This window comes from Fundulus heteroclitus, chromosome 4 (genome assembly GCF_011125445.2).
Source record: "Fundulus heteroclitus isolate FHET01 chromosome 4, MU-UCD_Fhet_4.1, whole genome shotgun sequence".
Lineage (NCBI taxonomy): Eukaryota > Metazoa > Chordata > Actinopteri > Cyprinodontiformes > Fundulidae > Fundulus > Fundulus heteroclitus.
Genome location: NC_046364.1, coordinates 27,749,526 through 27,775,403, shown reverse-complemented (window position 1 = coordinate 27,775,403; position 25,878 = coordinate 27,749,526). Strand labels below are relative to the sequence as shown.

Here is a 25,878-nt window from a genome sequence, read left to right as displayed (position 1 = left end):
TAATATAGCTCAGTGGAGCCCCTCTGCTTTATTTCTTCTTTGGCGGTATTTTTGTCTTAAAATGTTTGTGCCCCCTTAGCTCTCCCCATTTGTGATCTTGTCCAGCAGTTAGATCCTGCTTATTATTATTTTTTTCATCAAAGCACATCCAGTTATTTATAGATTTATTAAGTAAATATGTTTTACCATCATCGTTGTCATGCATAGATCCACACAGATCTTTATTTTTACATAACATTTACTTTCTAACAGTTTATCTGGTTATTTGATATGCTTCGCTGGATGATATATATATATATATATGTGTGTGTGTGTGTGTGTGTGTGTGTGTGTGTGTGTGTGTGTGTGTGTGTGTGTTAATGACACTTATGTATGTATAAGTGTCATTATGCCTCCGCGCCAGGTGGCGGCGCCAAGCAAGCTCTGACGCGCCGACAGAAGAAGAGACGCCTGCGAAAACAAACACGTCACCGTGAATCTTCTGGACAGAGCGGCCGGTTTCTGGTCTTAGGTCGGTTTGCTGTGAACCCACTGAGGTGGAGCTGGAGCCTCTGGCTGATCTGGGCCTTTAATACCGCGGAGGCTGTTTGTAGCGGCCGGATAAAATGGATGACGTGGAAATAACAGATGTCGACGACGACAACTCTCCCCGCCAGGTTCCCCTGAAGAACCCGGACCTCAGTCCGCTGAGCTTCTCTGGTAACTTCCTGGAGCGTTCATGCCTCCGCCTATTACATAGAGACCATTTACCTGGCAGGGAACTATAGACATGGAGATCAGAAGAAAGTAGTGTTTAATGAGGCCGATGGGTTGTTGTGGGGAAGCCCACAGCATGGTCGGTGCAGTCTCAGGATTGAAGGTGTGATTGTGACCCTCTCCTCTCCTCTCCTCTCCTCTCCTCTCCCACCGGCAGCAGCGGAGTTCCTGTCCCTGTATGGGTGGCACCTGCTGGCTCTCAGCCTCGCAGTCTTCGTGCTCATCCAGCAGCTCAGGAAGAGGAGATCCGACCGGAACCGACGGGAGTCCGTCCTACAGACAATGCAAGGTCAGCATCAGGACCCATGAGTCCGACTGAAGCCGCCTTCCTAACAACATGTCCGCTTCCAGTTCCTTAGAAACAACCAATCTAGTGTTGGAGTAATGGAGCTGGACATGAGGTCCTTTTATGAGCAGCAGGCGTTCATGCTCTCTGTGGCAGTTCCATCTTTGGGGATACTTGTTGTTCAGCGGACACTGAGATCATCATAAAACGCAAAGAAGCTGTAAACGGCCTTTGTGATGACACTGTTGTGTTGAGATAAATCTAACTTTTGTTTTTCTCCCTGTGGTTGATTCAGCTGCTCACTAAATGCAATTAGTCTGCACAAGAACCCAAAGCACAAAGGTTCTGCTAAATATTTGTCCTTTTGAACCCATAGCAGCATTATTCCACGTCATGAGGTGATGTTTTCCCGACATGGCCTTAGTAGCAATAATAATAATCATAATAATAATAATAATGATGATGATTTAAAAACTACTGAACTAACACAGGACCTATAAATGTATCGCCTTCAGGTTTTTAGAGTTTCTGAAGATCTAAACATTGAGAGAGGAACAGAAGTTCAGGATACTGATGGGATCTGTAGTTTAGTGTTTTCACCAGGAATGCAGCTAAAGTAGTAAATGAGGGATTGCTGCCAAGGCAACAGCAGAATGGCAAGCAGCCGCCCCCCGTGGCTGCATGCTCATCCAGGAGGAAGGAAGTTAGATTTATTGCAGACGAGGAGAAAGTTAGGTAGTCTTCATTTAGACAGCGGTGCACAGCAACAGGTGGGGGAGGGCGTATTGCTCTATGACTCCAGTACTTTCTCTGGCATTTCATGAAAAAGGAGTTCAGAGTTTCCCCCAGAAAACTGGCTAAGCCTGGTGGGAGGTGCTGCTAGGGCGGCCCGCCATGTTTTGGTTAGAAGATGTTAAAAGTTGACAGTAAATTTGAAAATATGATTGTTTTCATTATGTGTTGTCGTACAGACGTTGACTATACTTAAACTCCAACTATAGACTCTTACAAAAAGGAACTCTCTTGAAATACATCATCAATAACACTAAATACAATTAAAAATGCTATATTTGCATTTTTAATAGCTTGCAACTAGTTTGCAGCTAGGATACGCCAGCAAATCTTAAAGCAAGCAATGCAATGCTGGCAACATTTGAAAGTAAAATAAATGAGTAAATAAAGTGCCTACAAGGAACCGACAAAGTGATCCTGCCAGGCCAAGGGATCAAACCAGGGAACTCCCAGAGGAGGCTTGTTGCTCTGTTTGGACCTCTACGTTATCTTGCGCCCCCTGCAGGTTGAGTCACTAAATGCAACCCCTCTGAGATTTTCCAAGCACTCCTCCAGAGCCTCTTGGTCGGCCAGCCCAGCCACAGAGAGTTCGTTTATTTTGATGCAGTGGTGGAGAGAACCATGTGTGTTTCGCACGTCTAGCCTATAAGTTGTTAAAGGATCTTCAACGAAGACTCTGGTTGAGGATCCTTGCGTTGTCCAGCGGCAGTGTGTGCGGCACCCAGAAAAACGTACTTAAGAACGCCACAGAAAAGCCACAGCTATTAATAAAGTGTCTCTAATGTTGAATTTAATAGCATTTTATTGCTAAACCAACATGAAATTAGAATGCATAAAATTGTTAAAATATACATGTGGTACAAAACATGCTTACCGCACTCTGTCTTGAACTAAGCATTCTGGGTTAAATCCACTAGCTCTATGTGTAGCTCTATGTGTAGCATCGCGGCTCGCAGAAGGCTGCTCTTAACATGCTAGCATCCACAATCTCCGCAGCAGAGAGCGGGGGGGTTAGGTTTGGTAGACACTGATAACCAGCCCAGGACTGTTCGGCTCCATTATCTTTCATATTAAAATTTAGCTTGGATTGTGCTTTTCCTCTCTATTCCTGAAGATGCATCTCTAGTGGCAAAAAGACAGGAGGCCATGGAAGCAGCTCGGCGAAAGATGCAGGAGGAGCTGGACGCCAAAGCTGCCATCTTTAAGGAGAAACAGAGACAGGTGCGGTGGTGGACCAGAGAGCGCCATGGCTGAGCCGGGCGCAGTCTTAACTTTACCCAATGTGTCGTTATCAACAGCAAGAAGAGGAGAAGAGAAGGCAGAAGATCGAGGACTGGGAGAACATGAAGCAGGGGAAGAGCTCCAAAGGAAACAAACTGTCTGAGGTAAGTTCAGTGTGGGCTAACTGGACAGAATCAGAGGCTGCTGCCTCAGCTTGGCGCGTTACTTCTGACACATTTAGTTTTGGCTCTTTTTGCCAGAATGCAGTTAAATGTATAACCCCTGTAAGGTCCCCTGGTAATTGCTCAGAAACAGCTTCAACACGGTTGCTTTGCTTTCTGATCATCTGTGTGTAAAAGAATGGAGTCAGGCCCGTCTTGGCATGTAGCTGTAGTTTGCTGTTGTGACTAGTGTTGCACCGATACCAGTATGACGGGAACCTGATCCAGCACTAAAATGGTGGTACCGGTATCAGCGAGTACCAACAAATAGGCACAGATACCATTTTGATGTTTGTATGTCACCTGAACGCAGCCTTCTCTCTCCCGACTGGTATTATACATGTTATAGAAGTTCATGAAAGTTGCACTATTTTGGCATTTGAGAGCCAAAACTTTGGGTTTAAAAGAGATTATTCAATTATTAATGTAATTTTACTGTTGCACTACTGTTATACATGTTATAATTTCACAAATGTTGCTCTATTTTGACCTTTGAGAGCCAACGGTTTATTCAACTATTGTCACCCATTCCAGGTAGGCAATAAAAAGTTCTACTACCCTAAGTAGTATGCAGTTCTTCATATACACACACACACATCAGTTTCAAACAGATGGTATCGGTATGGGCTAATACTGCACAGCCAGGTATCGGGTATTGGGGCCAAAAAAAGGCATTGGTGCAACACTAGTTGTGACACATCAAAGGTATCTGATACCTGTGTGACGCCTGCAGGGCACCGAGGAGGCCGGCTCATCGTCTGCTGCGCTGAAGCCGAAGACGGACAAGAAGCCGCTGCGCAGTGACGGTACGTCCTCAGAGCAGCAGGATCAGCCTGTGTATGGGGGGGAAATGCAAGATAACCAATAGAGTTAGAATATGTAGAAAAAGTCTGTGAGCAGAGGTCCTTTGAAGCAACAGCTGCAAGGGTTTCATTTCTTCAGTCTTCTACACGGAGCTTTCTCTCTCCTGTTTGCATTTCTCAGTTTCACGTCCTGTCCAGCTGCGGCTCAGCAGAAACAGGAGCAGTCATTTAACGGGCCTTGGCAACGTGTTCACAGCCCGTGGCAATCCTTTAAGGAAACTGGTTAGATGGTGGAAAACCAGGTGGACGATAACAACCCTAAACATGCGGCCGGATCTACAATGGAAGCGTTTTGACCAGGCCAGAGTCCACGCCTGAACCCAGCTCAGTGCTTAGACTTTAAACTAGAAGTGCACCCTGGGAAGAGCTTGACTGTCTGGATGTGCAGAGACTGGCCCAGAGGACCTGCAGCTGTGATGGCGCTGAAAGATGGTTCTACTCAGCAATGCCTCAGGGCGGCTAAAACAAAATGCTCACTTCACATTTTCATTTGGAAAAGAAAAACTTATAATTGCATATCTTTTTCTTTCCACTTGATGGTTATGCATTTCGCTGTCTTGGTCTTTCACATCAATCCCAATAAAACCCACAGTAGCCCAGGGCTGGACGATACGGCCAAAACCTATATCACAGTATATATTTACGAATTTCAGTCGATACAATATAAAGATATCAGTATAAACAAAATACAAACCCCAGACTGCCAAGAAAGCCCACATCAGATGCCTGTATAAAATTATGACAATTATTTTTGCCATGTTTATAAAACTCCTCCAATATAACATTTTAGAAATATTAGCTTTAAAAAACTAAAACTAAATAAAACCCAGAACATCAGTCAAGGACAGATGCTGTAATCATAGACTAAGGTATATTGAAATACATCAGCTTTAATGAATAAAGTAATAATGCAATATGTATTAATATTGAATTAGTGTCCAACCCTATTGGAGTCTGAGGTTAGAGAGTTGTAATTCTGCTCGGCCCTGTCACTGCTTCAGTTCAGGAGTCTCCTTTCTGATTTTCCTCCGTCTGCATGTGGACGCGTCCCATAAAGGGTGGAGGAAGGAGTCTTTAAGGTTTTTATCTGTGTTTCAGGCTACAATCCTCTGATGGGACCAGGAGGCTCCTGCACCTGGAGGCCGGGGAGGAGGGGCCCGTCAGCAGGTGGATGAGGTTAAACGCTGGAGGTGCTCTGACCACCTCCGGCGTAACGTGCACGCTGACTGCCTGGACCAAGCTGCCAGTGACACAGAGCCCATGCTTTTACATCACCGCTTAAACTTCTGCTCTAGAGACGTGAGCACATCCATTTAGAAAACCACACATCAGAAGGTGACTCCGTCCCACTCTCTGAACCCAGAACTGGTTCTCCTTCGCTCAGGCTGGAGAACCTGATTATACGGTAGTCAAAAATCAAACCAAAGCGATCCTTTTACTGTCCATTATTGTCACAATATCTTCCTGCTTCGGGCCCTAAATGTTTAATATTTGACATAAACTTACATTATTTCAGAAGGAGCATTGGATGATGAGCTTCAAACGAACGGATGTGTTAATGGGTGTACACGCTCACTGGAGTTGAAGTTTTTTTGTTCTGTATCAGGTCCCACTCTCTCCTGCTAAGATACCAGGTTTGACAGGTTTTGGGCTAAACTGTGTAACTGAAAGCTTGACATGAAGCCGTTCCTTGAAATGGTCTCCAACCAGGAGGTTTGGCTGATTCTTCCACAGTCAGTGTGCTTTTTCATGGATTTCATTTTGTATTTCTGAAGGTTTTGAGTTAAGCTCCTAGCAGCAGCTGTATCTGGTGATCACTCTGTACATTCTGACTTTATGGATCTGAACAAGTGTAAGGACTTGTCTGTTTCTCTGCTTAACTTAATGCAATAAAGACTGTCACTGGGAGTGTAAGTTTGATCTATAACTGATATAAACTGTACGTTTATAAAGCCATGTGAATGTTCATTGTGAAGGGAAATGACACATAGATCTCTTTTTTTAACGCTGTTCTTTAGCCTTGTACTTTCACTATTCCTGCTTCAGAACGGCCCAGTCAAAGTCCAGACCTCAATCCAATTAAGAATATAGAGCATGACTTGGAAATTGATATTCAGATGCTCTTATGCAATCTGACTGAGCTTGGCCTATTTTGCAGAGAACAATTGGCAAACATTTGTGTCTCTAAAAGACTCGCAGCTGTTATTGCAGCAAAAGATGATTCTTGACTCAGGGGCTAAAGACAAATGCGCTCCACACTTTTCAGATAGCTTCTTCCTTCCCCCTCAATGAAGCAATGAGAATCAGATAAAATTTGTAAAATACAATAATGTTAAATGAATACTTTGGAAGGTGCTGTAAATATGCACAGTTACCACGGTGACACCATTAGATTGACCTTTTGACAGCCGAGGCTTTGGTTTGAATGTTTTACCCTCATCAGTACCTCTATGTGCTAATTGTTCTAAACCTAAAGAATCGTTTGTAATCTGTGCTTCAGATTCAGGAAGGTGGTGGCTACTACTTCCTGTCCTGGGCTGACCAATCCTGACACAGCATCAAAATCCAATTTACTTCTGGACTTTGACTAGGCCATTCTAAAAACTGCATAACCCAAGCACAATTAAGCTGAAGGTCACATTTGATGGCTGGATATTCCCCTTTAGGCAGCTGTTGAGCTCTGTTGCTCCTCTGGCGGAGCGCACAGTTCATAGCTCCGTCGACTACGGCAGGTTGTCCAGATCCTGAAGAAGCAAAGCAGCTCTTGCCCATCAGCTTAAGACCAGTTTGGTATAATACTCTGCTTCTTAAAAGCTGTTAGTTTTACACCAGATATTACAGGAGGCAAAACAGACACTTTTTTTTTCTTTCTCAGAATACATTCCCAAAGGTTTTGGGGATCATTTTGATGTGAGCTGGACCTCATGTTCGTTTTAGTACATTTCATTTAAGTTACTCTGAGCTAATGCATCCTATTAGATTGTTCAATTTAATGCCATTAAGCTGGTATAATACTTTGATATTATAGGGATTTTGACATGGCCACATTGGTCCTGATTTGGTGGCTTGTTTTCATGAAAACCTTTAAGAACTGTTGATAGCAACTAGATAAAAAGCCAAATGAGATAATCTGCTGGTGTGATGACTTCAATCATTTCCAATGAGTCTGTCTTGAGGAGTAGTCCTCGGGTGGACATGCCAGGAAGCTGAAATAAACGCCACAGCGAACGTTTTAGAAAACAAAACATTTCCTCTGGTTCAGTCAGTTAGTTTCAGTATTTGACTTTTTACCTTTTAGCCCACATTCAACGATCCGCTGACTTAATTAAACTGGTTCTAGTTTAGCACGTCATGCCATCTATTTTCCACATGTGCTTTATGCTGGCTGGTGCTGATCCAGCAGTCACTGTCCTGTGGGAATATTTTACACGCATCATGCAGTAGCAGCAGTCCATGAGGATTTAATGTGAAATGGGTTTAGACCAAAGCAGAAATATAAAGCTTTTTGGGGCTGAAACCTCGGGTGGTGGTAGAAATGTAAACCAGGCTCTGTTGAAACACTGTTGGTTTCTTTAAGACAGAACAAAAACGACAAATGTTTCAGGTCTGAGGGGGAATAAATGCACATTTCTGAGTCATGCCGGTTGTTTTTTTGTTGTCACTGAGTGACGAAGATTTCAACTGAAACGGACCATAAAACCTGGTGTCCAACAATCTCTATGAGTCTACCCTGGAAAACCTGGGCGGCTCTCTGGCACGTGGATAAGATGTTATTAAAGGGTGGGGTTAAATCAGCAGGAATGCAAGTAAAAGCCAGACAAGTGTTTCTCTGTTATCCCTATTGCTGAAACATTACTTATGGCAGTGACAAAAAACTTTTTAACAGATTTCTTCCGTTTTTTGTGGTAATAATTCACACTATTGGTAGATTTTCAATTGTTATTTTTTGCAAAGTAAACAGATATACTATTTTACTGCAGAGCTTCATTCGCTAAAAAGTTTTATTTTATTTACAAAGAAAAAAAACACACGGAACATCTTTTTACCCAAAAACTTGATTTTTGGTAATCATCAGACTGATCGGGATAAACCGGGAGCAGATGTGCCTGAAGTGTTTGTCTGCTTGTGTTAGCAATGGTGACCAGAATCAGCCTTCATCTCTGCATCAGAATGGCAGCACAGACAGGACACTGGGGACAGAGCAGCTTTCTGGACCATCAACAGAGAGGCTCTGCAGAAGAGAAGGAGGCTTCAGGGTGTCCTCTTCCTCAGGAGGGTGATACAGAATAATGTAGTACAAAGATGGACTGCAGAAGACTGCAGTTACATTTGCTGATGAGTCTTGTGGATATCTGGAAAATCAATTAGGAGAAGGAGACAATGCTAGAGCTACCATGTGCTCAGTGTGGTGCTGGAGAAGACACAACTGATAGAGTTCATCTGTGGGGTTGTTACCTCATCCTCACAGTCCAACATCACTGCCATGCATAGAGTGGGATCAAAATGTCTTCCTGGAGCAAATTCCTCCTCCAGTGCTGGCCCAGCTGGGTGGTGATCTGTGTATAGGGCCAAATATGATGGTGTCACAAAGAATACAACATTGATGCTTTGGGGCTGTGAGTCTTGATTTTAACCACATTAGGAACTTGTGACCGTTTTTTTTTAAAGCAGGTGGAAAAACAGAAGCTAACAAACTGTAATTACCTGTTTTTCAGACAGGAATCAGTGACAAGCAGCCAGAATCTTATGGAAAAGTTCATCTGCATTATGTCAGAGGTTTACATGTTAAAAAGTGTTCAGATAAAGTTAAAAACGGAAACATGCTGAGTGTTTACCTGTTCTTCTCTGTGGTCATCGAGAAATGCGAGAAGATCAAAATAAAAAATGCTGAAAGCACAAAACAATTGCTGATGTGCAGAACCAACGCGTGAAGGCTCAGAGGCATTTGGCCACTAGGTGGCGCTCAACATGAGGCGTGCAGCTCTCCAGTTATTCTGACTAGATGACCACAAAAAGGGGAAATATAACCAACCTTCCAATAACAGTTTAATTGCAGGGCTGAAACTAAAACTTAAAATAGACATCCACCTGCTTTTTAGTCCCCCTGAACACGGGCCAGCACATCAACAATGGTTCTTAGTGAGGCTGATTTCGCCTACATTTTAATGTTTATCACTGTTGAAACTCTAGCTTGCCCACATTAGATGTGTGCTGCAGACAACTCCAGCGGTAAAGAAGGGATTTCCGGTTTAAAAAAAAAAAAAGAAAAAAAAGAAAAAGAAAACGTGTACGCTGCGTCGTCTGCGAGTCAGAACATTTCTACGGAAACCCAGTTGGGTCAAACCAGTATTAAACCCTTCGAGATCCGCGAGCTGCTGGGTCGTCAGACATTCCAGCTACCGTGTGGGGGACAAACCAGACGGGATCCGCCGCTCCAAGCCGCGAATGAAAGCCGCTCGCTGCGTCGCTCGGCGGTGGATGGTGGCGGGCTGCTGGCTGGCCGGAGGGAGCAGCGGCGGAGTCCAGGGCTCCAGGTAGCGGCTTCAAGGAGACTGCTGCGATGCTACGTGGGCATCTGGAAGAAAAGCGCTTTTCTGCTCCGAGACGGTGTGTGTGTGAGCCGCTGGAAGACCGCCGAGCCGGCTTTAGCTGCTAGGCTGTTTTTTTTAGCCCTTTTATTTTTTTTAGGTCTTTTTTAGAGAGCCGCTGCCTTGGAACCAGAGCAGCGGGCATTTTTACGCCGAGCTGGTGAAGTTTCGGGGAATGGCAGGTCGAAGCCGAAGAGCCTGGTTTAGTGTTCTGCTGGGACTGGTGGTCGGCTTCACGCTGGCTTCCAGGCTCATCCTCCCCAGGGCGACCGAGCTGAAGGGAGCCGGGCAGAAGCGCAAGAGCCCCGCAGCCTGCGGGCTCAGCGGGGGGCTGAGGAAGGAGCGCGGCGGGGTCCCGTGGGCACCGCAGGCGGACGGCTCCCCCACCACCGACAAGCCCGACTCCGGCTCCAAGAGCTTCCTGTTCGTCGGCGTGATGACGGCCCAGAAGTACCTGAAGAGCCGGGCCGTGGCGGCACACAGGTAAGCAGGAGGGCTGAGGAGCCAGCACGGGCTCCCGGTTCCGCTCCCCTCCATCCGGCGGTGGCCCGTCCGGGCGGCAGCCAGCCTCCTCCGGGCTGTCAGCACACCCAGACCCCGGGGAGGACCCCCACTGTCCCCCCGCTGGAGTCAGCAGGGCCGGGGCCCCGGGCTGTAAGGGGCCCGGCAGCGTTCAGCTGTAGGGGGAGGGACCCCCTGCTGGTTTAACAAAGCTCCGCTGATGTCGCGATGTTTCTTTTATTCTGTCATTTACCATAAAACAGCAGCAGAAATACATGAACCATGAAGCCACGTTTAAACGGACTCTCTGCACTTCCAGAAGAAAGAGGAGCAGAAGTAGCTTATAGGGCCTCATTTCTAGAGTGCTGACAGTATAAACAACAACATAGCAACAGGCAGAATTCACACTCTTTATTTTTTTTAATCTTTTCCATGTTTATACTCCATCTTAAAGGCCTTGCAGCACAAAGGTCCTGGCTTTAAACCCGGGCCTGGGTTCTTTTGCACGTTCTCCCTGTGCATGCCTGGGTTCTCTCCCGGTACTCCGGCTTCCTCCCACAGCCCAGCGTGACTGTTAGCTTAACTGGGCCTCTTTTTTTATTAAACCCCTGGTATATTTTAGTTATGCAGCAAATGAGAGCACAAATATCCAGCAACTTGTACCAGAAAGCTGACCTGGGTGCAGCCGCGTCTCCAGGAGCCTCAGTCGGCGTGGCTAAATACGGCCAGCAGTTTTTAAAGGAAGAGAGACCCCAATCCCCTCGTTCTAGCGTGTTTCTGACTTTTTGTTCGTAAACTCCGTCATGTGTCAGTGGCTGGTTGGTTGTGTGTGTGTTTTTGTTGTTGTTTGCCTAGGCTTGGGGGAAAAGCAATAGAATAAACCAGCCGACAAACGGAGAACGCAAAGGACTTTGCTCTGTCTAACCTTTCCACCTAAGAGGAAGTCCTCCGTTTTATTTGGAAAAACACCTTTCACAGTCAAGAGATTGCCAGCTACTCCGCCGAGTAAAAAAAATAAAAAAAATTTTTATTGCCAATACCGAATATTGTGACATCGGTCTCACCGATACCCGATACGGGCTGCCGATTTTAAGTTTTTATTGTTTTTGTTTTTTTTGTGGGGGGCATTATTGAAGCCGATATTTCTTTTTCTTCCTCCATTTACATGATAAAAAAAGACGCAAACAAAGTCTCAAAATTCCCGTTTAAACCAGCTAATAATAACAGCCGCAATGTGTGCGCCTCATGCTGATTGGCCGATTCCGATACAGGAAGGAAAAACCGCAAATATGGGCCGACCTCTGCCGTATAGGTTGCAGTCGCTCTTCTGCTTGCTTTTCACACGATGTGAGCGTCAGAGTCCCAAGTCAGAGTGGTTGTCTGTGCCCTCGAACGCGGGGAATAAAGTTAATCCTGATTCTGAAATATGGAGTGTTTCAGAACTCCGAGGCGCCACGGAGCTGATCAGAGAATCAAGTCATTGAATAAGATGGTTGAAAATAACATGTATCTATCAGTCGATCTGCAGCCAGCTGCCTGTGTGCAGGGTGAGATCATTCAGGATTAAGGTTTAGGCCTCCTGCTGAAACACACCGGTACCCTGAGGAAAACCTCTTTTCTTCTCTTTTGTGCTGCTGGCGCCACCTTTTAAATGACGTGGATATGGAGTTTCTGTCGGCGCTGAACATCGCAGCTAGATCGTTCTGCTTTGGACCAACAGAAGTTCTGTGTGGTAAAGTTCTGGCCCTATTTGCCGTCCACATGGAACAAAAGCGCTCCCAGGTTGCAGCCTCTGAAGTCCTGCAAATATGGAAATGCCTGCAGCACCTGGCTGCTGGATAAAGTATTAATAGGCTAATTAAAGTTTGATGAAAGTCGGTCATCACATCCCAACACCCTGAGGAGAGCGTAATGAAGCTGCCGCTGCACTGATGCCATGATGTGGTCTCAAACGGCCTTTAGACCAACGACTTTTGTCTTGGAGTTGGTCGTAGTGTTCGGGTTTCATTGGCATACATTACCCAGAAGGCTTTCCCTCACTTTGTGTCTCTGTTGTTTTCACAGGACATGGGCTCAGACCATCCCAGGTAGGGTTGAATTCTTCTCCAGCGAGGGTTCCGACACCTCCATCCCCATCCCGATCGTGGCCCTGAGGAACGTGGACGATTCCTACCCACCACAGAAGAAGTCCTTCATGATGCTGAAGTACATGCACGACCATTACTTGGACAAGTACGAGTGGTTCATGAGGGCGGACGACGACGTCTACATCAAGAGCGAGAAGCTGGAGAGCTTCCTGCGAAGCCTCAACAGCAGCGAGGCCCTCTTCCTGGGCCAGACGGGGATGGGGGCCCGCGATGAACTCGGGAAGCTGGCCCTAGAACCCGGGGAGAACTTCTGCATGGGCGGTCCGGGGGTCATCATGAGCCGCGAGGTCCTCAGGAGGATGGTGCCCCACATCCGGGAATGTTTGCAGGAGATGTACACGACCCATGAGGACGTGGAGGTGGGCCGCTGTGTGAGGAGGTTCGCCAAGGTCCAGTGCGTCTGGTCCTACGAGGTAGGAATACTTTTTATTTTATTTACAAAGCCCAGCTTTTGTGGTATTCATGGGTAAATGTCTAATTTGACCGTAACGGGGGCAGAGATGGGGAGTTATTCTTCCACATGGGGACCGGGTTGGTCCACAAAGCTAACAGGTGAAATGGTCGTTTGGAAGCTCGTTGGTCCCTTTACTCAGGCTGTTTTTGTCTAAGAAGAGAGGAGTGGAAGTCAATCCAAAGCTGTAGGGGGCTGGAACTGTGTCCTGGCTCCTGGTGGATGCTGACACTACTGCCTGCCAGAGCGAGCATTAGAGCCAAGCTGAGCAGAAAGCAGGTGAAATCAGAGGAGCAGTGGAGGAGCGGGCAGAGCGAGCTGGAAACCTTTAAACATTCCTCTCCTTATCTCTGCCTGTTTACTCCCTCCATCCTTATCTTCTAGGCTAATATTTACTGTTGCCCGCGTACAGTCGAGTAGTTTGTTCTCCGTATTAATGGCCCGTCTAGATGAGCTCATTACTGGGCAAATAACTGCAGTGTGCGGGGCATGACTGCAAGTTTTCCAATAAGACTGCACTCCAGGCAGCAGACCACTTTCTCAGTAGCTGGAGGAGGGGGGGGGGGGGGGGGGGGGGGGGGGCTGCAGGGTTCCCACTGCGTGTCTTTGCTTCTGCCACGCTGCAGTGCCACCTCGTAGCGCTCGCAGCTTTTATGTTCCTAACAGTATTTAACATTTAGTTCCCATGGAGATGATGCTTGACGGTACCACACTAACGTCTGGGCGCTGTGCCGTAAATGCACGGCTGGGCTTCTCCAGGCTCCAGGCAGGTTTTGGGTTCCCCTGCAGAACGTCACCAAAGCACCGTGAAGCTGGGCTGGGAAGCAGAACCTTCCCACGTCTGCCTAGCACGGCTTCCTGAGAGGGAAGGGAAGCTTCTGATGACTGTAATATGATAGTTTTGTGTTAACATCACCGGTGTTCTATTGTAGCAATGAGGTTCTGCTTTATGGGTCTGAACTGAGACTACTGCTGGTTCTGGAAGGGCTTAATGTGGAAATATACATTAAGTTGATTATCTGCAGAGCTTCATTTAAGGCTCATTTTAAAGAATGGATATTAGAAAACACAGGTGCTTTTATCATGTGACAAAACTACAGGCCCCATGATGCATTGAGACAATCGTATCCCTGAACATCCCCCAGCGTGCACCTCTGCTGCACACCGGGGCTAAAATTCTGCTCCCTATGGCTTAAAGTTGGCTCGTGTGTTTCAGGTGACTGAAATGCAGCTGTTGTTGGGACGCTGCATGGAACAGACTGCATTTAAACGGTTTAGTTTGGTAGGAAGGTGAATTACACAGAGCGTCAGTCAGTCTGGTGAGGCTGCGTTCCCTCCGGCCCAAAACAGACCGGACCAATCACAATGCGGGCCATAACAGTCAATGTATCCTCTGATTTTTTTTTTTTTTTTTTTTTTAGACCAAAGCTGCAAAAAAAAGATATCCACTGGAGAGTTTGCTCGATGCCATGACATGTTTCACAGAGTACAAATTGAAAGAACAGAACGCGTCACTTGGAGTTTTTTGCGATCCATCCGTAGTTATGTGATTGGTTGTAACCTGATGAGGCTGACCTTTTTAGTCCCGCGTTTTAAATCAGCTCTACCAGCTCCTTACCAGACTGATAGGCAGTGTAGACGCTGTAGTTAAAACTATGAAACAGGTGGGAAACCTTCAAGCCACGTGCCGGGGATGGAAAAAACTTGTTTTCCTTAAGCTCTTGAGTTAAATAAAAGTTGTTACGGTTTTAAAATGGAATAAAAAGAGCGGAGATTGTATTTGCAAAGATCCTCAGAGTTCTCGTAGAGAGCGCCAGTCTTAGTCTAAAAACTGCTGAGGAGGAAATTTAGCTTCAGAGCGATTCAGATAGGCGTTCTGTCATCTATCAGCTACTATCTTGGGGAGGAGATGTGGTGGACCGCGTTGCTAGGTGTGACCCTGTCTTCTGAGAGCTGGGATTGATAACTAGGAGAACAGATGTTGCTTTTTTAGGTGTTTCTTCGATCAATCAAAGGAGAGAAATGAACCCGTTAGACCAGATAAACAAAATAAATCAATTTTCACCTGGATCATGTCGCAAATAGGTGGACTTTGAAGCGCAACATCAGTGCCTCTTTTTCCCTGACTTTACACGGCAGCCTGGAAGGTGAGGAGTGGTGCGTGCAGCGATGAAAGGCCAGGGAGGAGATGGCTTCATGACCATTAAGGCTGCCGACATCATGCACCTTACAGCAAAAACTTTTTCTCCTCTTTTAATGCTTCCCTCTGTGTATATAGAGTGGATATTATTCTACTTTACCTTGTCTAGAGTATTTCTTTCTCTGCGACCTTTTCCAAATCTTTTAATATGTCTATTGAGAGGATTTTACAGTCTGTAAATGCTAATGGAATCCCTCTGCGCTATATTGTTTGTACATTTTTTGCACTTTTTATTCCCAATTATTCAATGTTATTCTAAAAAATGGTGTTACTAACCCGCCCGGCTGCTGAAGCTAATTACCCCCCCCCCCCCCCTTTGGGATGATGACATTGATCTTATCTACATATTAATAGTTGTATGATTGTTAAAGTTTCTGTGCTCATTTCCTCCCCAGTTTAGGTGGTGGATCAGCCAATCAGCTCTCTCTGTTTCCACCATCTTCCTGCTTCAAAAAGTCCTCCCCACTCCTGACATTTTTCCACTTTAGGAGCTCTCTTAAGGCCTAAGGTGCTTTGTGAATAACTTTTATCTTACCGAGGTAAAATTGTAAGAATAAATTTAGATTGTGAGAGATTGTTCCTAAAATGACGTCACTAAGAGCTGCTTTTAGTCTTGCTGGCAGGAATTGTGATATTGAGCGTTGATACGTTGGAAATGGGTTCAGGCTGAAAAAGTGCAGCAGAACGGTGTGATCAGACTGCTAAAGTGACGGCATTCAGACGTGAGTCACATCAACACTCCAGGCCTCAGAAATGCCTGTGAAAGTCCCAGTAAGGGCCAATTATCAAGCAGCTAAATATGTGACCCTGCAGTTCACCTTGGATCTCTTTCTGCGTGCCGGGTTCTCCTCAGCCAGGCTGCCTCATGATGGGCCACATACAGGAAGTCATCCACCCACACACCAGCAATGCCTCCACATGCTCTTATCTCCGTGACTCTCCTGCTAACACCGTTCATCTCTGTCTCGGTCTGAGAAAAAAAAAAGTTTCTTTGTTTCTTTCTAGTCGAGGCCTCTAAAGACGGGTTGTTCTAATGTTTTTACAGGAACTGGAGTCTTAAAGGTTTACAGAAAGGTTCAGGATGGGTGACATTTCAACATACAAAGCTGTTGTGCAGTGCCTCCAGACTTGTTGAGGCATTTTGCATGCAGGCACAAGTACGATCATGCATGTAGGAGAGGAGGGGGCAGCAGCTCACTGGTCCACAGGCCGGAGGGCGTGAAGGAGTGTGCTACTTAAATTGAACTGGCTAACATGATTCTAAAGGAAAAATAAACCTTAAATGTAATCTGAAAGGAAGATGTTGACCAAAACATGGATCTCAGCAGAACATGAAGACGCTGCCATGGCATGAAGCAGCCAGTTTCTGGCCTGGCTGGTCTCGGTGGCTGAAAACATTCGAGGCAGTCTGCTCTGCATCGACGTCAGGAGGTGTAAGAGGCTATTGGGAAGAAAACATGTTCTGTGGAGCGCTGCCTGCTGTGAAGTCTAGAGTCCAGGTTAGCGCGGCAGCCGCAGGGATCTCTGCAGACAACAGCAAAACTGTAAGGAGCGTCCTGAGCCTGTGTTGTTGCAGCCTGTTTGAATGTTTTTATTGTTAATTAAAAGGCGGCTCATACTCATACTCGTCCTGATAGTCTTTACTTAGTGCTTTTTGAACCACAAAAGAACTTAACAGGCTCGATCAGCAGACGGAAACATTGTTGTGCACCGCAGAACCGTTAGAAAGCAAGATGGCGATAATTACCGCTGCTACTGAAAGAGCCAGCAGACCGTCCTGCAACGACTCGGCGTGGTCCAGGACCAAGCTGATCTACATGGTTACTTTACCTCTTTCTGTTTTCACCTCTGCTGGACGGAGCTGACTCTCTGGCCTCCATTGCTTCTCTTTGTTTACTCATTGCACGCATGCCCAGCATCGTACCTCCGGTCACGTTGTCTTGTTATGGTAAATATAAACAAAGCGCTTTGTTTGCTAACAAGAACCAAAACAAAGTGAAAAACGAATAAAATATACTAATGGGGTGCACGATAATAATTTAATCGGAAAACCTCTGCATGCAACCAGAGTGAGCTACTGGTGTAGAAATCCTAAAAAGTCATAGTATGTGACGATGCCCCTTTAATCCTAACCATCCGAATTATCCTCCGTGCTAATATAACGTGATGGTCAGTGACCCTTTAACCGCCAGAAAAAAAGCTTAGATGCTGTTCTTCCACCCTCTGGAGTAAATGCTAAAGCTAGGTGTCTTTGTAGGGGTAACACTTTAAACATTTTAACTGAGCAGTCCAGTTTGTTGTCCTGCTAACCAGTTTTTAGTTATTGAAGTTGGAACACAAGTTATGCATTATTTTTTTTTTGTTCTGGTTTGTTAATGAACTTCTTGGTCATGCAACTGCAGACTGATAAAGGAGTCGTTTCTATGACAATTTGAAGTCAGTAGCGTAAAAATATTCTTTTTTTTAAAGTTAGAAATATTAAGGAATGACAACATGTCACATAAAGAAGATAAAGTAGTTCCAGTTCAGTTTGGCTAAACATTTATTTGAACACCCCCTAAGAACCTGCAGCACCGCCACCATAAACGGACATGTAGAGCGAATCTGTGGCGAAACTCACGACTACGGCCGTGTTTGATGAGGAAGTCTCATACGGTAAAATGTAAGGATTGGAGAGAGAAGCCGTTGCCACGGACACCGTCTCTCTCCAATGCTGACACCAACGGTGCCTCTTATTTATCAGCGGCCCTTGTTTGGTGGTTTGGCTGTTAAGGCTGTCTTTGTGCTTTCCATGCGTATTTTTTCCATCGGGCTGTCTTAATAGTGAGCTGTTCCAAACAGGACGGCGTTGCAGGTCTCCTGCCCATTTCTTGTGGCACCGAAGAGACTCCAACGCTCTGCTGCATCTGGTGCGGCGCAGGCTGGAATGTGTAATTCAGACAGGAATCCAGCGAGGACGATCAGATATCAGGATGCTTTGATAGAGTTTTTGGATTTTCAGGGTTTGGCTTTAGCTCGGCATCATCTCCTCCCGCTGCTGTGCTGTAGACTGACGCTCCCGCTCCACATTCCTGCTGGCACAGCTCATTTCTAGCAGAAAACCTCCAGCTGCGAAGTTTGCGTCTTGGAAGCAACTACGGACACGTCCTCAGCAAAGTGTCTGCCCGTCCTCCTAAATGTCTCTGGTGTTCATGCTGGGGAGAGGCTTTTGGCCTTTCCAGCAGATGATGCATAAATCTTGTCCACCCAGCAGACCATTAGGGCCAGAGTGTCTTCTGCTTCCTTAGAAATCCCAACTGTTGACCTTTTCTAAGCTTGTCGTGCAACAGCTGTGTTTAGTTCGCTGTGGCTGGGAAAACCTGCCGCCATAGTCGCTAGATTCATCTCAGACTTTCCAGGAAGGCAGAAGTCGACAGCTTGGACCGTCAGCGTGAATAGAACTTGTCGAGCGCTTTCAGAAAGCGCCGCATGTGGTCAGCCTCGGGTATTTTCAGACATCCTGTGGCCACCGCGTCCAAGACCCGTCGACTGTCACTTTGCCGCTGTGGAAGTCGGCCCAGCAATGAATGTTTATGCTCACAGTTCAAAAATAAACAGAAAGTGGAGGCGAGAGTGCTGAATTAGCGTGAATTATAGCCCTGCAGCAGGAACAACAGACAGCTTGTGTCTGCAGCACCACAGCACTGGGATACAGAATGTGCAGAATGCTAATTTTTTCCCCTTCTTCCCAAGTAGAAGTGGACGTGGAGAAGGAAACGTTAGTTTGCCTCCGTGACTCCACCGTCTGGGAGCGAGGAAAGCAAACGCACAACGATCCCCTGATCTCAGGCCAGAGGGAGACCCGACCAGGAGACCTCACCTCTGGACCTGAGGGCTGAAGGAAGACTGATGCGTGTGCGTCAATCAGTTAGCTTAGCGGCGCAGAAACAGTTCAGATCAAATAGATTATTTACTCAGTGATATTTATGGCTGTTAATTTAGATAATTCGGGCTTATGGCTGAAGAAAACTATCATTTCCTTAGAGAAAATGAATATTTCTTCATACATACTGAAAATGACAGCATGTCCATGTACTGTGCAGGATCTGCGCTCGCTTGTGGCTCCTTCTGCATAAATTACTGTAGCCATGCGGCGTGGGATGGAGGTGATCAGCCTGGGTTCAGCCAAGGCTTGCTGGCCAATCAGTGAGAGGGAAATGGTGGATGTTACAGCAGGAAGTCTAACCAGGGCAGGGTAAAGGGACGCATGAAGTCCTGTAAAACATCCCGGTGGTCAGCTGCTCTGACTATAGACTTGAGAAAATGGACCAAAATCAACTGATGGCAGGGCGCCCCACATTGTCACTGACTGATGGACTCTGAACTGTATTTCTAAATAAAATGCTAAGTTTATTTTCATCAGAAAAGAGGACTGAGCACCACGGTCCAGTGGTCCCTCTGCTCAGCCCAGGAAAGACGTTCCTCCTGTCCCTGGCCCAGGATTAGCTTGACTGAAGGCACGCCGCCCGTGATCTGGATGGGCTGAATTGGCTTTGCCTCGCATTCCCCTGAAGGCTGCCGTTATCTCTGTTGGATGAGCGTCTTTTTCTTTTTTCCTTCCAGTAAACTTCCCTTCGATATGCGTGGATACGGCACTCTGAACCAGAGCCAGCGTCTTTTATCAGACATCTGGTGGTGCGCCCCCCCTGTAGAGGGTGTCAGTGATCGTCTCCTGGACGTCTGCCGCCCAGCAGTCACATGCTGGATGTCAGACAGGCTGACTTTGGGACCTGTATGTGCAGCAATCAGCTAGAGTGATGTTATGTTTGTAATGAACTGCACAATAAATGAGTTTCCCTTCTGGAACTGAGTTACAGGTTTATATTAGAATATTTATAGGGATGTCCAAGTATGCAACCCCTGGGATGTGATTTAAGTTTTTTTGGTTTAATAGACAAAAAGATATGAATTAAAATAATCCATATTTCAGTGGGAGCCAGTGTGGAGACGCCGGCTGCGTGTGTGGGGGGGTGGGGGGGGGGGGGCAGATCTGGGGCTATATGGCCTCAGACACCTCGCTACAATTATGGGCCACTAATATATCAGGGCCTTCTCTAAGTGCACATTACGTTGACACTGCACTTTAATGGTGTGGCCTCCAAACTCCATCCAGTATAATACCCCTGGTGGGGGGTGGTGGGGGGTGGGGGGGTCAACAATAGCCTTTTATTGTAAGCTGAAGGAGTGCCAGCTCCAACCTGTGGCTCTAACTCACTTAATGGGAATCACAAGGCTGCATTGCTGAGTCAACTGCCTAATCCTCCGTTCTCCTGGGTGGCGTGCAGAGCTGCCAAAGCTTCTGCCAGGCCTTTCTAAGCTTCCCCCTGCCTGGCAGCCTCGCTTTAGCTTCAGCTTCGTCACTTCTTTCATTTGCATTCTCATTTAGTGGCTCCGGTTCTGCCCACTGGAGCATTTAACAAGTGCCCACTTTTGTTTTTTCCCTTCAGCTCAGCTGAAGCATTTTCCATGAAATGCTCTACCTTCTACAAGCGTGTTCCTGAATGCAGTTTGGAGATGGACCAGTTAGCCGTGCTCTTCCTTCTCTGTGCAGAAGCTGATCTCAACAGAGACCTCTGCCATTGGACCCGGCCGGCTTACTGCAGCTATTTAACCACGCTGGTTGTTACTCACTCACATCTTCATGCTTTCTCCCGATTCCTCAGCGACTAGTCAGAGCTAAAAAGCCCCTTAGTCCACCAACTGATCATCTTGAGGCGTTACAGTGGCGTGCTGTGCAGCCTGATGGCTGGGAGGCGCAGCAGGAGCGTTTGGGAGTTGGCTGGTGGAGTCTAAGCAGAAGCTGGGAGACTGACCCTGGTAGTTGCTGCTGCCTGTTCCAGCCCATGTGCAATAAACCCTAAGAGCGATGTCTCAACACATCAGCCCCGGGGTTCCTGTACCGGTCGGTTGCGTGGCGTTTTGCAATAGTTGTAGGAAATGTGCCCATTGACCATGCTGTGTGTTGACAGCTCGTAGGTGACGGTGCGTTAGCAGCGCTGCAGAGCTCGGGGACAGGAGAACGTTTGGTCCACCTGGACTTTTACCGGTCCCAACATGACCAACTGGACCGTTTATAATGAAACCTGAGCCAATCAGAACCTCTGTATCAGATATTTAAAGCACGTCTGCGTTACTTCTGCGTTACTTCCACCTACCCACGACATCTAGCTATTGATGTAACGGCTAGTAGTCAACAGCTTTAAACCACCTATCTTGTAACTCTTCTGAATACTTTTATTTAACTCTAACTTTTCTTCACAGATCTGTCGTGCTTCCTGCAACACTGAATACCAATAGCTTGAGCTAAAATCCTCCAGGTTCTGGGGCAGTGTAAAAAAACAAAAGCATATCTTATTTAGTCTTTCACACGATAAGTTGTAGACTTTTGTTTATGCAGTCGAGGGTGAGGTCCAGAGTGGGCGCTAGTGGGTGGGTGGGGCTTGGGAAAAGCCTGACTGTAGAGTCCAGGCGGTACCAGAGGATGCCTCCTGCAAACCTTTCACTGATTGCATCAGTCAGGGTTTGTGTGCTTACTCAGGGGTGTCTGTGTGGTTGTTCAGCAGAATTGTGATGACTTGCATGTCCAACTCACACCGTCTACGGGCAAACCTGTTGAGGCTAGAAACAAACATGTGATTAAAAATGCCAGAAGGAAACCCGATCATGGGAAAGGACCGTTTCTACGCTCTACTGGAGCCCTCGCTTTTCCCTGGAATCTTCTCCAAACTGAGTTGGCGTTGGCTGAGGCGTTAACCTGTTGGTGTTCATCTCACTGCCACATCCTGAGCTAAGTGAGTTTAGTTATCTTGGCCTCTTACTAAAGGACAGGGTGTTTTCCTGCGATATTCTAAATCCCAACGAGTTGTTTCCCCATGGTGTGGAAGGAGGAGCGTTGCTGGGAAGCGGCAGCTCCATTCACCAGGCACTAGCATGATGCTCATCACAATCAGCCACCGCACAGATTCTAAGCCTCCAGTATCCAATTAGAGGAGATTAGTTTCTAAGAGTCTTACAATGACCATACAGGTTGTCACCATGTGTTTCCGCTTCATAGACGGATCACTGAGGAGGCATCATTGATGGCATTTATGTTCACAGCCGCTGAGCATGCGCTAAAATTCAGATTTTGTTGCCTCTCTTCCATTTGTTGTACTTTGATAGTTTTTTTTTTATGGCTGCTGAATAAAATGTGCGTTCTACTGGGTTAAATGCTGCTGACTCAACCATGTGATTTTTATTAATAAGCAGAATTCAGTGGTTTCCGTCAAGAACGTTTCCCACCACATCTATGACGGCTCTGCTTAGGGAAACTGAAGCCTCGCTTGGATCGTCCTCTCTTTCATCAGCCATGCGTGTTTATTAGGCCTCGCGATCAACAGAACGGTCCCAGCGTGGGACAGGGGCAGGAATCAACCCACCCATACGACGCCCCCCATCCACCATGGGAGGTAGTAATAAAGCTGGAACCATGCGCCGTCATTGTGTGAGTGATGCTAAAAAAACTGCACATAATTAAGCGGTGTGGCGAAGTATGACCCTCCCCTTTACCAGACACATTTTCACACTGTTACCGGGTACTTGAAAGGGGGCATATCATGCTTTTTCACTTTTCCTTTTCACATTGAAGTCATTCAGTTGTGTCCTTTATAAAGTTTTTTCCTTTGGTCTGATTCCTCGTTAATTTACCCCCACACTTCCCCATTTTTACTCCTGTTCTGAGGTGCGTCTGAAAGCAACTTGTTTTGGTGCCGTCGCTTTAAATCTGAAGGAGGCCCTTCACTCCCTGTCCCCCCTCCAGGTCACAGAGCATTCCACACTACTCTGATCGGCCATTTTGGTAGTCTTAATGAAAAACTGTATATTTTGACTTATCCACTTGTAGCATCAACATCCTTAAGCTTGGACCACAAAATCGCTCCGAGAAATAAAAAAAAAAAAAAGCTGGAAGTCCATGACTTTGTGTAGCAGCTGTGCAACAAATACTGAGACGTAATTGTAAACCTCTTAACTGTCACAGGGACACTGGTGTCCCCATGAAAGGTATTGCTGACTTCTAAGTGTCGTAGTTTGTACCTGAGGCCTCTATTCTAGAGATGCTGGCATCAGAATGGTCGCCTAGCCCCCTCCTCCTTTCAGTAACACCTCTTTTGACCAACTGGATTTATCTACAGTTCCTCCTGAGCCAATGCTATTCACCATAGCTCATTTCTGAAACTCCCTCCTCCTCCTGTTCTCACACACGTTACTCAGTTTGGACCAGCAGTTCCCAAACTTTTTTAGCCGCACACCCCCTTCTGTATCCCAACCGGGTTGATGCACCCCAATCTTAAAAATAAATAAATAAATTGCTATAAAGTTACAACATCCGCAACAGAATCCTGAGGTTTTTCATGTGCATTGGTGGCTCAGCCTGGAGCGAGAGAAAGAAAGACGCTGAGATTGGCCACACCTCCACAACCTGAAACATCCAAGACCATCCAGGTGGATTCACAGATTAAGCTCTGATCTACCTGTGTGTGTTCTCTCTTTATTTCATGGAGAGAGAGACAGAGAGAGAACATGGCCAGCTTCCCTGTTCCTGTCTGAATATGCTGCTAAAATGACCTGCAGATGTCTGAATCACAATGAAATGTACTACAGCTCTATGCGTGAGCATGGTCAAGAAACCACGTCTATCACTTTCCGTTTTTCCCACCAGCAGCAGCGGGGCTTGTCACCGGTTCAGAGTCACAGCACCATGGGCAGCGCTCTGTCGGTGCTGCGCAATCAATAGAGATACAGAGTCACTCAATTTAATCTTGTAAATAAAACTTTCGGCCCAAATTGAATTTTTCCTCTGCTGACATAAATGACGTGAAGTAATGAGAGAGATGGAGACATTTTCTGATTCTCGCTAGTTTTCTTCTCCAGGATCCATTGCAATTCTCTCCTCTGTTGCCTCCAATTCCTCACTCCCTCTTGGTTCCTCTCCTCCTTCATCACTAACTTTGACCTTAGATGTCTCACCTGCATGACAGTTTCCCTGATTTCAGACAATAAAGCATATTTGCCAGAATGATTGAAGGAGAGGCCACAAGCTAGGTGCTCATATACAGCACAATGTGTAGAACATAACGTCCTCTATATTTAATCTTAAAATGAAGCATAGAAGAAGACTTCTTCTAAAGAAATAGATTTTTGTGTGAATACATTTTATTTATTTATTAAATTTACAATTTTGTAGATGTTTATTTGCACAGACCTCCATTTACACTTTTGACCTTGCGCACCCCTGAATCTGTGGTTCAGACGATCATTGTGACAAATGCAGCTTTTAGCCAAAAAGATTACCGTCACATGGATGTATGTCTATGTCCCCTTTAAAAAAACCTCTAATAGAGACCTCATATAATCCAGTGTCTGTCGGATCTGAGAAATCTGTCAATCGGCAGAATCTGATACAGATGGTAACCTGCTGAGGTTGGAACTCAACAACTTTGCTTATATTGAAGCACTGAACACGTTTGGATAGCCTGCCTACATGAGGAACTTGACAAAGAGCTCAGCTCTGTGTTGTAAGCCACGCCCATTTGGTTCTGCTAGCCCAGCTGGATGTTCTGCAAGCACACATGACCGATGATCTCAGTGGATGTACTTGTATGGTGTGAAAGGGCAAAGTGATGCATCATAGGATGTTTGTGGCTGCAGATGTAATGTGCGACAGTGAACTGAACAGGCTCGAGGCTGATGTCGAAACAATGCTAAACAGAAAATTGCTGAATTAATTAAAACCAGAAAGTGGAATGTGGTACCAGCCCTGGCCAACTTGAGATTACGTAACGCTCTCCAAGCCACCACATTAGTACTTTGGTTGTGGTGCTACACGCTGCATACCAGTTGCACATCTGACACAAGGACCAAGCATTCTGTTCAGAATTTACAGAAACATTAAAAACATCCGAGCGAGGAACTGTACATATTTATCTGCAGATGGAAAAACCTCTTGATGCATGTAAGCCTGTTGAGTTTTGAAATCCTGATGCAACGACTACTGCTCTGTCAAGCTCATTAGTATGGCCTTCAGTTGTAAAGACAAGCTTAAATCAGACTACCAATGCCACATCAGGACATTGGTTGGATAGTTGACATTGGTCAGATCATGGTTAACCAATGCCATGTTTTGAGTTGTTATGTCGTTTCTGACCGAGCTAAGTGGGATTTCCCTGTCCTGTTGGGCTCTCAGCAGTTTAATATGTACAATATGTCATAAATATCTCAGTATCAGCGTGGGACAAACGAATGAGTGGACTATAAGGAGCTTTGCCTACCAGCCTTCTTAAGTTTGTCATAAATTTAGGTAAAAAAATTCTTATGTCTGTCTATAGTTGGATAATCTGCTGCACAAAATGTAAATTCAACACTAACCACATGAGCAAAATATGACAATAAATTCCAACAGAGTATAACCAGATTAAAAAACAAAACAAAAAAAAAACTAGTGAGTTTGCAGAGTAAAAACCCAAAAGGTTCTGCTGAAGGAGAACTAAAAGCCAGTGGGGTTCAGCTCTGACACTTTTACCTTTGTCCCTGGATCTAGGAATGTCTAACAGTTGATCTGGGAACCTCAAAGATGGTGGTGCCCCTGAAAAGAAGCAATGTGATTTTAAACATGTTCCTGAACTGGACCAGATGCCGGGGGGAAGAGGCCAGAACAGGTGTGACGTGATGACAGCACCTCTTTCTTGCCACGAGGCATGCAGCTGTGTTTTGGACTGCTTTCATCCTTCCAAAGGGAGGATTTATGAAGTTCAGCATACAGAGAGTTAGTGATTTA

The 25,878-nt window shown here is 46.0% G+C and overlaps 2 protein-coding genes and 1 long non-coding RNA gene across 6 annotated transcripts in view; 2 read left to right on the top strand and 1 right to left on the bottom strand.

Annotated features, from left to right (window-relative positions):
* Positions 1-428: 428 nt before the first annotated feature.
* On the top strand, positions 429-6,120 carry selenos (selenoprotein S). Of its 2 annotated transcripts, none has more exons than XM_021315977.2 (6): positions 429-699; positions 917-1,045; positions 2,949-3,055; positions 3,133-3,219; positions 4,010-4,082; positions 5,238-5,314. In XM_021315977.2, exons 1-6 carry the CDS (start codon positions 606-608, stop codon positions 5,312-5,314), a joined length of 567 nt encoding a protein of 188 aa, XP_021171652.1. In that variant the 5' UTR covers positions 429-605. The 2 variants fall into 2 exon arrangements, with proteins under 2 accessions (XP_021171652.1, XP_012717086.1); XM_012861632.3 differs by having other exon boundaries at positions 450-699; positions 914-1,045; positions 5,238-6,120.
* Positions 6,121-8,129: 2,009 nt separating this feature from the next.
* On the bottom strand, positions 8,130-9,352 carry LOC110368478. Of its 3 annotated transcripts, XR_002428106.2 has the most exons (5): positions 9,228-9,352; positions 8,975-9,137; positions 8,844-8,899; positions 8,595-8,695; positions 8,130-8,491 (listed from the first exon to the last, which is right to left on the bottom strand). It is a non-coding gene; the product is annotated as an uncharacterized LOC110368478 (long non-coding RNA). The 3 variants fall into 3 exon arrangements; XR_002428105.2 differs by having other exon boundaries at positions 8,975-9,340; XR_004930917.1 differs by having other exon boundaries at positions 8,130-8,406; positions 8,975-9,340.
* A 127-nt stretch (positions 9,353-9,479) lies between these two features.
* chsy1 (chondroitin sulfate synthase 1) overlaps positions 9,480-25,878 on the top strand; it is a 40,195-nt gene continuing 23,796 nt past the window's right edge. Inside the window, exons 1-2 of the mRNA XM_012861631.3 lie at positions 9,480-10,210; positions 12,293-12,788. Coding sequence (XP_012717085.1) covers positions 9,903-10,210; positions 12,293-12,788 — 804 coding nt within the window. The 5' untranslated portion in view covers positions 9,480-9,902. The remainder of the gene's footprint in view (positions 10,211-12,292; positions 12,789-25,878) is intronic.